Here is a 13,368-nt window from a genome sequence, read left to right as displayed (position 1 = left end):
CTTTTTCTTCCTTTCTGTACGTCTATTGTACCACTGGGCTCCAGAGTCAGCGAGTTTGCCATCTTTAACAGTGTTCTGATCTTGGAGCCAGCAAAACCAGCCCAGTTTGAACTGCCCACAAACTCAACATCATCTTGCCAAAAATCACCCAAATAATTTCTTTGTTATTTCTTTTTATTTTTTTTTTTAACAAAAAAAAGTTGATGTCTTATTTTAAATATATCTATATATATATATGTATACATGTTAATTTTCACAGTGGGCAACAGATTTCTTTGAGAGCAATACCTTGTGTTTGTAAAATGTCAGTGAAAATCAAGTAAGTCAACCTGTGTTGACAGTTCTTTTCAAAGTATCCAGCTGTCATCTCGTGTATTGTGCCGTAATAAAATGTACTCTTGAGTGAGGGCACCACCTTACATCTTTTTAACTGCATAAAGCTTTGGCCACATTCATATATTTAATTTAAAAGAAAAAAAAATATGCTCAGTGCTTAAATCTTTAAAAAAAAAAAAAAAAAAAAAAAAAAAAAAAAAAAAAAAAAAAGAACAACATCCAAATAAAATATAAATTTGTTTTTTTTTTTCACCTCCGTATTTATCCAGCTTTGCGGTTCAGTACTTTTGGTGCCATTTTTACATGCAAAATATACCTTAACAAAAATATAATAATAATAATTATAATAATAAAATAAAAACCACAAGTCGTTAAAATGAAATCAGATAAACTGAACAAAGGCTCTCCTGGGTCACACACAGTTCTTTCTTTTCTGTCTGAACGCTGGTCCAAACAGAATACACTTTGGAAACGAGAATTTAAACAGTCTATTGAAACACAAAATACAGAAAACAAAACACAATAAAGTGGCCAAGTCATCATATAAAGATAAAAAAAAATACAAATAAAAGAATAATAAAAAAAAAAAACAAACTTCAGTATTTCAAATATAAAGCTAGTGTTAAAGTGATAACAATTTATATGATGAAAATGTAACATATATAAACAAAGTAGCATACAAATAAACAATTTCATGAAAAAACGTTTAATTTTTCAGAAAATTACAGACTGAACGCAGAAAACAGGAGAAACTGCCATGCTGACTATTGATATTTTTCTCTGTCTCTTTCCCTTTCCCTTCCATCTCTCTCTCTGTACGCATCTTTATTATTTTATGAGAGAGTGCCATATTTTGGGGTGTGTGCCGATAGGAGGCGTAAAATAAGTGTTTTAAAAAAATAATATAAAAAAAGAAACATCACAGCTTTCTGTCTTAGAGCGATTCCGATCGGGGCAGAGTACCCGTGGTGGCACTTCGTTTGAATGTGGTGCACACCTGGGGCTACAGTACAATGCAGAATGTATTTCAGTCTTTTGGGTTTGTTTAGTTCAATTATAGAACCTCTAAAAAATATGTCCCTTCTTTAAATTCTTTTACCATCCAAAATACCTTCAAAACAAAACAAAACAATAAATCTTTGGGTCTCCATTGCACTTTCAGAAATGGAAAAAAATAAAATAAACCTGCAAGGGTGGTTCTTTGATAACACTTCATAAAAGACAGCTCCCTGTCTGAATCCGGCGGTCTGTGCGAACAGCGTCAACGCTTGTCAGTCACGTGAATGAAAATGAAAAAAGCCTCGTCGTGTACAAAATGGTGCCTTCTCTTCAGTGGCCTTTCTAGCAAACTGATTTGTCCTCATAGCCCTCTTGTTCAACAGTCTACACTATGTTGTCCAGTAGGGGGTCACCCTTCAGAACATTTTGTCATTTATTAGGTAAAATAAATGCTTCCTGGCTCCACAGACTTACTGAATTACTTGTGAAGTTAAAAAACAACAACAACAAAAAAAGAGAGAAGTGGAGACAGATTTGCACTTTGTGCAAACACATATGTTAGGTGTACCCAACAGCTTATAGCCACTTTGCAATCGACAGAAAAACAAAATCAGTCTTTCAAAGAAAGAAAGAAAAAGAAATCCCTCTCCATCGTGACACTTCGGAATGCACTGCCCTGTACAAATAACACAGATCATTGGCTTTCAACATTGGATTACTATAAAAAATAAAAAGACAGTCATCTAAACTGTCCTTTGGAAAGCATATTCACAGTCTTCAAAGTTCCGTTTTGCAACAAGGAAAAAAAAAAAAAAGAAAAAGAAAAAAGGAAATAGCAGAGGCAGGAAAAAAAATTGGTTTATTTTTCTGGTTTTGTTAAAGCTTAGCCAAAAGCAAAACGAGCATGCAGCTAGGTTTTTGTTTCAAAAACTACATTAGCAGCAAAACTTACGTCTTCAGAGACCAGACCTTATACATTTTCTTGAGAAAGAAAGAAAAAAAAATGACTTTTGTGTGTGACAGAAATGAAGATGTCTAGATCAACATGACACAAGTGCCCCAAGTTTAACAAAGAGCTTTTTAAACCTCTATCTTACAAACTGTAATGGCTCTACAATGGTGCTACTCCACAATGCAAGGACAAGTGCCCTTTTTTGGTTTTTGGTTTACTTTATTTTGTTATATTACGTAAAAAGCCACCTGTCTGCTTACACAAGAAGCAAAAATGGCAACTTGGATGCTATTACTCCTTTATTTTTTTCTTAAATGTCATTTTCTTTTAAAAACAGCAACAAATTCTCAAGTATAAAGAAGCCTCTTTTTCTCATCATTTTTATGCACCAATGGTGAAAGTGTTTTGTCTTTGGATTTTCTTTTTGTTTTAAAGCGTGAGAATTATTATTCTTTCATTATCATCTATGACAAAAAAATAAATTTAAATGAGACAAAAAATATAGAAAAATAAAAATAAAAAAAACCTGACCGCAGCCACACTACACAGAGAAGAAGCGTCTGCTTTGTAGCACAAGAGGAGGCAGCCACACAGGCAGAGAGAAAGACAGAAATGTTAAGTGCACAAAGATAACATAATAATTTAATATCTTCTTCCAAGTTTTACCTCAAAGTTGTATTTTTTTTTTCCTTTTGGTCATAACTATTATAACCAAAATGAAAAAAAAAAAAAAAAAAAGATGACACACGAAAAAATAAGAGGAAAAGGAAAAATTAAAAAAAAAACCCATAAATGTCCCACACAAAGAAATTGCTTGATTCAGTCTCTACAAAATGAAGAGACCCCCTTTAAACGTAATAGGAGGTCAGGTGAAAAAAAAAGGTGAGAAACAGAGGAGAGTTGGACAGAAATAAAATATAGACCAGTTACTGCCCCTAAATCTATCCTAGCAGAATGATCAAGACAACATCAAATGAAGCGCATTTAAGTTGGACAATACAAAAGCTAAATGTACACAAAGATTTTTTTTTCAATCTACCATACTGTTTAAATTCATTTCCAATGCAACAATCTACTTAACACCAAAAATGTTCATATCTATCATAAATACAGAAAGTTTTTTTCTTAAAAAAATCTTTTTTTTTTCCTTTTTTCTTCTTTTTTTTTTTTTAAACCTACAAGTCCTCAACACTCTTTGTATCCGGGTAAAGTGGGAGTGCTAATTTTCCCCTTGAAATTACGGTTTGTTTAAATTCAGCAGATCAGCTACCCTTTGATCCCCCAGAAAGCTATGCCATCATAATATTTTCCTTTAAACTTTCTGCCCATTAAAATTAATTGTTAAAAAACAGAATCTTTTTTCCCCCTGTTAGGAACAAAAAGTATAAAACAATGATTTTTTTTTTTCTGTAACAGAAAAAGGTTGTGAGCTGTTGACCTGAGAATAAAATAGACATTACATTATTTCTTATTTTAGCAAGCCATTGGTATCTGAATGCTTAGATAGCAAGAAAACTGTAAATGTAAGACTATTCTCCCATACACGACATACTGGCTTTTACTGTGCTATTAACAGGGATCCATTTTGCAAAACAAGAGATACATTTGTTTGAGGGCCCTGGCTGATCGCTTTGTGGTCGCTACTTTCTGCTAACAGTACTCCAGACCTACCTGCAGCCATGCATTGGTCTTTTTTTGTCTCTCTCTCTCTGTGAGTGTGTGTGTATGTGGATTGAAACAAAAACCAGCATGTTAATATGGGAAAACAATCCACTAACATTTAATTTTTGGTTACAAGCTTTGGAATTGCAGTTAGTCTTTACACATTTTTTTTCTGAAATTGGTTTGTATATTTTTAAAACATTTTTAACATCACTTTTTTTAAAATATTGTCCATCATTGAAAGCTCTTTTACAATCTGATGGAGTCCGTTCCTACACTAGCAAGACTACTACTATGACTACTACTACTACAGTCTTTGTGACAGCTGGGGTCTTGTGGCTCCTCTGCTGGCCTGCCCAGCCTGTCCGACGACTTCTGACTCGTGTCAGAGTCGGACTCGTCGGAATAGACGTCTGTTGGTATCGAGGTCTGAACCCCTGAGGTGCTCAATGAACTTGAGGTAACCGTTGAAGGTGAGGATACTGGGGGGAAAGCAGAATTAGTGGGCTTCCCAGGTAAAGCTTGGGAGTGGGGAGCCTGGGGCCAGGACTTGCCGGTGGTGGTTACGTGTGGGGGATTTGTCATGGTAGTAGAAGAAGAGGAGCACGGTGAAGACACAGAAGAGGGCAGCGACGGTGTTGTTTTTGTTGTTGGCAGGGAAGAGGGGCTGTTGTTGGAGTGAGCGGCAGACTGCGAGGTAGATGCGGTGTTAGGATCGGGGAAGCAGGCTGAAGAGTGAGGTAATAAACTAGTAGCGTGCTCTTTGGCATTTCTGGCTGATCGCTTGATTGTTCTGTGTTTGTGCAAGGCTGATTCCAGGTGTTGACTCAGGGCTTCATCCCCTTCCAGTGTGGTCTCACAGGCTAAGCAGTCAAAGCTGCTGCCTGCTGCGGAACTGGCAGTGGGGACCCGAAGCAACATCTCTTGCAGATTTGCCACAGACTGACCGAAAAAGCAGATCGACTTTAGGTGACTGGCTGCCGCCTCTTCCTTGCTGAAGACGGTTTGACACTTGCGGCATACCAGCCTGTACTGCACCTTCGGGACAATATACTGGTCAAGGGGAGGTTCCGCACTTTTGCTTTCTGTCTCGTGCTGCTCAGAAGGATGGTTCTGAAGGGAAGAAGAAGAAGAAGAAGAAGAAGAAGAAGAGGAGGAGGAGGAGGTTGAGGAGGAGGAGGAAGAAGAAGAGGAGGCTTCACAGGAAGGAGAGCCTTTTTGCTCTTCAGCTTTTGGTGGATCTTTGGCAGGTTCTTTGTGATCTGGGTTATTTGGGGTCTCCGGTGCTAATGGAGGAGCTGAAGTTTGGCTTGCTTTGGGTTGCTGGATTTGCTGTTGTTGAAGCTGCTGCTGCTTTTGCTGCTGCTGCAGTTGTCGTTGCTGCTGCTGGAGTGCCTCCTGTAGGCTCTGCTGATATTGCTGGTAATGCTGCAGCAAGGATCCTGGAGACAGCCCCATCAGTGCTTGCGACAAAGCAGGATTATAAGGGAACAGTCCTTCCATCCCATACATGGGCTGCAGATAGCCCCCCTGCAGAGCCCCAGGTATCTGAGGAGCATAGTAAGGAGAGAAACCTGGCATGAAGTAGGGGAGGAACTGACTTGTTAATAAAGCAGTAGGCTCTGACGACAAGGCTGCCTGCAGAGCCTGAAGCTGTCCTGGGTCAACCACATATTCCATTCCTGGGGTAGGTATAGATGTGGCTGAAACAGCTGCTTCAAGTTTTTCCTTCTTGATACTACTGCTAGCAGCACTAGAGGGGGTTGTAGCCGAACCCACAGCAGCAGGCAGAGGCTGTTCCATTTTTTCCTTGGTCTTTTCTTTCTCACGGCTTCTTTCAATATCACGATCCTTTGGAGGCTCAGCTCGCTGGGCTTGTTGGGATGCAGTTGCAGAAGGATGTGGAGTAGAGGTGCTGGTTTGAGCTGGGCTTGGGGAGGCCAGGGATGTGGTAGCTGTTTTGTTGGGCTGTCCTGACGTTGGAAGGCTGGGCGAGGGCACACTTGTTCCAGGCATGCTCAGAAGGTTTGGGGGTTTTGGAGACGTTAAAGCTAGAACAAAGAAAGCAAACAAAGTCATTAAGATGACAATAACAATAATGTACCATTTTATAGGCAAACATGTCCCAGTATCATACAATTTTTTTGTAGACAGACAGACAGATAGATAGATACTTTATTAATCCCAAGGGGAAATTCACGTCAATTCACATTCAAAGCATGTTCCAGAAATGGCTCAGAGTGATCCATTGAAGTTTGATCTGGACTTTTATTTTGGATCCTTAGTGCAAGTCATATGGAAAGATACACTAAAATACATTCCTTCCCACTTGTTAAATGAATTCTCTACTCAGAAATTATATTTTATGTCAGTTGTTTGCAGTGATAGCAGAGAAAATAATGTCATGTTTCCCTGCAAAGTTGAGATGGTAATATTTATCATACAATGGGGTCCAATGGAGGGTCAACACTGAACAGCAGCAAACAAAAAGTGTCATTAATTAGTCAACAGCCCCTTCTTCAATGTAAAAGCTGCAATACTCTTGAACACACTTCACTTCTAAGCACTACTCTGATTTTCAGAAAGTGTTTATCTAACAATATTTTAGCAGAAAATACATGTGTCTTGGACAATGTGAGCATATGACTGGATCACTGACATGCACCTTATCTTTTTATATAATACGCTACCGTGGCTGTCCATTTGTCTGTCCAGGATTTTAAATCACCTGTAGCTCGCAAACAGTTTGACCTGTTGACCTGAAATTTGGTACACATATACTACGTGACCTCTACTGTCCGCTTTTGGGGTGATGATTGACCTCTAAGGTTATTCCTGTTTTTATTTTTATTTTATTATAGAATCAACTCTCGGCAGTGGCCAGCAGGGCGGCTGTGCGGCACATGCATATGGGCGCCGTTCTCATCCCTACCACCTTAAACGTTACTTCCTCAACCTCTTCATATTTTAAATCATTCTTGAGGCAGATTGAAGAGTTAAGTGCCAGCTTAAGTGAAAAATTAAAGAAAACGTACTAAGTAATTACAACACAAACACTGACTTAATCAGTTTTAACGCAAAAAGATGCCGACAAAAGAGGAGAAGCAGCGGGCCAATAGGGTGGAGAAAAGAAGAGCTGCTCAGGAAGCAGCAAGTGCATCAACCTCTAAGCAAACAAATGCTAAATGTACAGAGAAAAAGTATGAAAATTATCAATGCTCAAGTCAAGTGTACTCACTGCACAGTAATGTGCAGCCATTACTGGTTAGATATGATTTTAAATGAATGTTTTAATATGCTTCAAATCACTTATTTTGTTCAGTGTCTCCTGATTGACCAGTATGTGTAAATGCTAACATATGATAAGCCAGTAAGACTCATCTTGAAGTCTAGTTATGCAGGATGTTGAGCTTTTTGCCCCAGTCACGCAAACACCCCATGTTTGGGTTTCTAGACCCCAAAAAAGTAAATTTTTTAGACTACATATCTTTTGCAGGAAATTACAAAGTAAATAGTAAACCAATGTGTCTCTTCAGCACTGGTCAGGAGGGCTTGAAGCTGTGCATGCCACATCAGCTGATCCCCTAATGGGATATCAGGGGTCAAAGTTACTCCTTTTCACAAAACTTCAAGAAAAAAATGGGGATTGGTAATATAGGCACGTGGAATGTTGTTTTATGCTATTTTGTGGTTGCTGATCATAAATACGATAATATTTTTGATATTTGATTCTTTACGAGTGGTCTTGGCCCTCTAACAGTTACTCCTACAAGGTTAAAAATAACATATTTGAAATATATACATGTGGAGTATCGTTGCAGGCCATTTCAAGGTCAGTGCTTACAAATATAATTTTATTTTGTATCCTTTACTGAGGATCTAGGTCACTAAGGACCTATATCGGAGGTGAAAAATGACAGATTTCTATTATATGAGAGAATATTTACACTTAAATTGTAAAGTACACAATTTAGTATTTCAAATATTTGATGTAATTGTTTTTGCTTATTATCTACTTCTACCTCATTATCTCTCTCTATATAAAAGAAAATTCTGGAATGGAAAGCAAATGCAAGGCTACGATACGTGATCCTCTCGGAAGACAATTTTAAAGACCAGCGAGACCAAAGACACTTGCCACGGTGCAAGATACGTCCTATTTACAAGATAAGACCACGGGCAGAAAAAAAAATCAGTAGTGTAAAGGCAGTCATGCAGCACACACAGCTTCATGGCTCTCAGTGCATATAAAGTGTATAAGGTCAATACGGTAGAAATGAAATGAATAGGGTAGAAATGAAATGTCGACGACTAAACGAAGACGAAAGAAAAGCGCGGAGAAAAGAGAGCCAAATGCGATGGAGAGAAAAAAATGCTAAAAAGAAAAACAATAATCTAGGTGCAGATTTAGAAAATAAGGAAAGTGATAATCAGCCCAGAACAAGTGGAATTGAAAACAAAGCATGTCCAATAGGGCTCAGAATTAAAAGATTAGAACTTCATAAATGGGAGCAGCGTTATACGTCCTGCAAGAAAGAGATTTAACCACGCCCGGGCCGGAAATAAAGGACAATTATTGTTTTTACAACGTCACGCGAGATAAATCAGTGAGCCATCATTTAAAACAAGTCCACAGACCTCTAACTAAGCAGTTGTTGGATTGCTTTTGGCAGACACGCACAATGTGCTCCCGACTCTTAAAACAACGACATGCAACAAGCAGAACAGGCAGCTCGCCAGCAGGTTGAAGCCTTTTTTGTTTTAAGTGACTGATAGGTCCGATTGAGGGGGGCGGAGTACAGCATGGAAGACTGATAGTGAGGTACTGATTGATGCGGTAAGGGGGAGGCGAGACCCGGGGGAGGAGGGGTCGGAGACGGTGCTAGACAGTTGTGTTTGGGGTTACGAAGTCAGCGATTGTTCAAGTAAAACTTTTGTGACATCAGTCGCTACAGTATCAAAAAAAAAAAAAAAAAGATAGTAAAGATCTCATTAGCGCAAACAAAAGGTGATTAATCATCAGACCCAGGTGTAATTGAAAAAATAGCAGGACAAAGCAAGGTCGTCCCACAACAGTTAAAGCAACGACAAGTTTAATTTCAAAGAATACACAATTCGGTCAGGTGTATATTTATGATGAAGGAGAAGCGATGCAAATTTTAACAGGCGACAAGTAAGGTGATGTATATATTCCGCGAATAACATTAGACACCAAAGGAGATCGTGATATGCCATTCGTATTAAAATGTTTACAGTTTACTGTGAGAATAGCTTTTGCTACGACAATTAACAAATCAAAGGGACAACCATTAGAAAACGTTGGATTATTTATTAGAGAAACAGAAACAATATTCACTCACGGGTGATTATACGTTGCGTTGTCACAATGTATTTCCAAAAACGGATTCAAAATTCAATGCGATCTTGAAGAAAAGGTAATTCCAAATATTGTTTTTAATAAACCTTTAAAGTAAAAAGTGCAACTAATGAAGCTGAAACAATTCCAAAGAAAAAAAAAAAGCTTTTAAAATTGTATATCCGATTAACCAAACAGCGGCACGGTGTTGCAGTGGGTAGCGCTGCTGCCTCACAGTTAGGAGACCTGGGTTCGCTCCCTGGTCCTCCCTGCGTGGAGTTTGCATGTTCTCCTCGTGTCTGCGTGGCTTTCCTCCGGGTGCTTCTTCCCACAATCCAAAAACATGCAGGTTGGGTGGATTGACGATTCTAAATTGTCCCTAGTGTGTGCTTGGTGTGTGTGCGAGCCCTGCGATTGGCTAGCGCTCTGCCCGGGGTTTGTTTCCTGCCTTGCGCCCTGTGTTGGCTGGGATTGGCTCCAGTAGACCCCAGTGACCCTGTAGTTAGGATATAGCAGGTTGGATGATGGATGGATGGATTAACCAAACACAGGGGTTGGCGAGCGAAGCGAGCAGGGGGCAGAGCCCCCTAGTCTTTCTTATGAATACCCCAATTAGGGTGGCTTACACTAATTCAGACTTTTAGTTTGCTATTGTTTAGTACTGACTACCTCTCATTCTGTTGAAGCCTGTAGTATGTGAAACTTTATTATCTCTGTTTTCCACATAACAGCCATCACTACAAAAAACATGGTGTAAAGTAACAGATAAATATAATTTCTGAGTGGAGTATGTAAAGTAGCAGATTTTAATGGCTGCAATACTCCCAATACTGCAATACCCTTACTCCCTCCATAACTGCAAATACTGTGCTGGTGTCACTTCTTTATTTCAATTTACTTACGATGCGGCAATCTGCCCTTATTATTCTGTTCTCAATGAGAAAAAGAAGATTTTATGTAAATGGGCTGGGAGAATGAGACATGGTCAAATAATACATGCCAGAGTTGAAGACCAGAAAGTCAAATTGTTCTTTCACTAAATGCTAACCAAAACAAGCAAGAATTGAGTAACCAGGAAGACTTTAAACAAAAATAAACACATGTAACGCTCTTTGAATCCAGATATCAGATAAAGAAGAATTCAAAGCAGCAATCTAAATATTGTTGCGCTGATGACATCAGCAGTCGCAACCTCCTAGTGCATGATGGGAGTGTTGTCATAGTAACATTAACACTATTTCCTAAAGAAGGCCACAAATGCACCAAAACAAACATGGCCTCACAGCACAATGTGGTAAAATGTTAAACTTTCAAACGTTTAATTAATAAAAAAATCATGTTAATGGTAGTGTTGAATGTTTGAATGTGTATCATTTACGGTAGGACATTAGTTAGCATTAATGTCTCACAGATCTTGTGCCTGGTTAATGTCCAACTCCCAATCTAGGTCCTGTATGAGTGTGTGTGTGTGTGGGCCTGTGATGGACTGGCACCCTGTTCTAAGACTACGTAGGATAGAATACTGAAAGGATAGATTATCTTTTGCATTATTATAAATACTCTTTTATGTGTGTCTTCTGGCATTTTTGTATTCCCTATTACAGTCATGTGCTTATTAAACACTGCAGCTAACATTGTTCCTCTACCATCACCAGAGACATCAATATATTAGTTTAGGGCATTATTTTTATTAGTCTTTCTGAAATTAAATCTAGTTTTAATTTTTGTTTATTTACTCTATCAGAACATTATGAAACTAACTAAATTATGATGACAGTGTTCTGCAACTTTAAGTACTCTAAACTATGTCTTCTTCATATCAAAATACGTTTAGATAGTTTGTTAAAATAACAGGATGAGAAGCTTAAGTGTAAACTGATTATTAATTGATTTTATGAGTTTATTTTCTTGCACTCTACTGTTTGAGGAGTTGTCCCAGTTAAGACATTCCTTATTTATATAGCAACCCTATCTAAGAGTACTTTTTTGAACATTATATCAGCTCTGTGTGCACATTTTGAGAGTCACGTCTATTTCACTGTATTGCTTATTCTAGCCCAAATATCCTCACTAAGAATTGGTTCAACTTTCATCTGAATCAGTACTGTAATTTAATATTCTCGGATGTATTACCCAAATCTTCTCTATATTTTAGGCTTCTCGTTTTTTAAAGGAATACTACTGCATATACAAAATGATATTTTTTCATATTTTTAACTTAGCCCATGTACTTTGTGGGGGCAGAGAAAAATATTTTATTTCATGTTTTCAAGTAGAACAAAACAGAAGTCAACAACGACCAGCAATGTGAAAAACATTCATGGGGGAAAAAAAAAAATCATGTTACTCATCGTGTAATCTGCATGTCAGAAAACATGCAAAACTCATGCTTTTTGCTAATATATTAAGTATAAACTTCTGGATTAATCAGAACACATCATAAACAGGAAGCTACAGCCTCATGGCAGGCACTTTTAGAACTAAAGGCAGGACTCTTGACCAATTAATGGGGTGGGGGTTATGCAACTCTTCATTTCAAAATGGCAATACAAAGTACATGGGGTAAGTAGCATATAAAAAATATTTTTGGGTGGAGTATTGCTTTAATAATAATTAATTTCCATTTATACTATATACTTTTCCATCTTAAGGTTTTGCTCACACTCAGCAACTTTCATTTTTCTAAAGGATGTGGAAACTAAAGAATTTGGGAGCTACATGACCGCAGCATGTGCTCAGGCTGAGAATAAAACAAAAGACCACAGAGCCATGAGATAACAGTTCTAACTGAGCAGCTATTCTGGGATTAAGTTTATCTTACATAGGGGAATGCACATACATATTAACATCCTAGCAAAGATGGCTATATGCATGCCAATACATAAATCACTATAATGGAAAGTTATTACTAAGAGTTTTTGTATTACTTACCAACTTGTCACCAGAAAGTCTATAAAACACTTTATAGAGTGTTTTGTGGCAAGGAAAGCTGATAAACCTATCAGTCAGATTAAAGATTTTATTAATTGTATTAAAGCTTTAATATTTTCTGTTAATGATTTAAAAACTTCATAGAGTCAGTAAGTTATAAAGTAATTCCAGGAAGAAGCACCTTGTCTGTTCTTGCATTGTGTTTGAAGTGTAATTCTAGACATTTCTGATGATTTATAAGAATGCACACTTTTTAGTCCAGTATTGTGGTCCCTGTGTATTAAGAACTGGTGCAAAATATTAAAATTGGCAGCATCTGAAGCAGAAACCTTAAAAAGAATGGACTAGGCAGTCTGTAATATAAATAATAAAATGGTGCCTGCAGTATCTGGATCCAGATTTTTTGTAAAAATATGTTTTTGGCATTGTTTAAGCAACTGATTTTCAGTGGTGAAGAGTGTCAATGTTTGGCCTACACTGTACAGGACATTTTCTACTGTACTGTTGTACTGTACATCTACTGAAGAGAAACATTTGTAGACTTTACAATAGATCTCAGTTTAGTATGCGACTACAGCGGTAACAATGAAGGGAGTACTGAAATGAAGACTACTACAAGCACAGCAGAGTAGAGAAGTTAAAGCAGGGGCCATTTTAACACTTGTTTTATTTCCGTCTTCATTTTAAAGATGAACATTTCAGAAATACGTTTGACTACTGTTTGATTGCAGAATAAGTCTGTTTCGAAATGTGTGATTCCACCATCAGTTGGATGATAGTCAACATGTTCTGTTTCAAACCATTTTTTTCCAAAACCAATGAATAATTGAGTACTGTAAAAAGAACTTAAAATTGTCACCAGGTAAAATACAATGAGTAATTGGTGATTTATTGTTACGCATTTATATGTTATGTGTAAAAAAAAAAAAAAAATAGTAATTGAAATTCTATTTAAAATAAAAAGAATTTTGATGCATCAAAACTGCCAAGCAGGCAATATGACTGTAACTGTGATTCAACTGAAGGTCCTTTTTCCGCTTGATACACTGTATGCATAAACTTTTAATTTCTTATACAGAGTCATTGGGGGCTGGATCCAATGCTATCGGGTGCAAAGCTGCAACGAGGCTTA

General features: G+C 37.6%; 1 protein-coding gene across 1 annotated transcript in view; it reads right to left on the bottom strand.

The window, feature by feature from the left end:
* Window positions 1–520: 520 nt before the first annotated feature.
* The window catches only part of zfhx3b (zinc finger homeobox 3b), a 298,590-nt gene continuing 285,742 nt past the window's right edge, over window positions 521–13,368 (bottom strand). Inside the window, 1 exon segment of the mRNA XM_028809792.2 lies at window positions 521–6,000. Within this exon segment, the coding sequence (XP_028665625.1) occupies window positions 4,199–6,000 (1,802 nt within the window). The 3' untranslated portion in view covers window positions 521–4,198.

Source organism: Erpetoichthys calabaricus, chromosome 9, assembly GCF_900747795.2.
Source record: "Erpetoichthys calabaricus chromosome 9, fErpCal1.3, whole genome shotgun sequence".
In the NCBI taxonomy this organism is placed as follows: Eukaryota; Metazoa; Chordata; class Cladistia; order Polypteriformes; family Polypteridae; genus Erpetoichthys; species Erpetoichthys calabaricus.
This window is presented reverse-complemented; position numbering and strand designations above follow the sequence as displayed.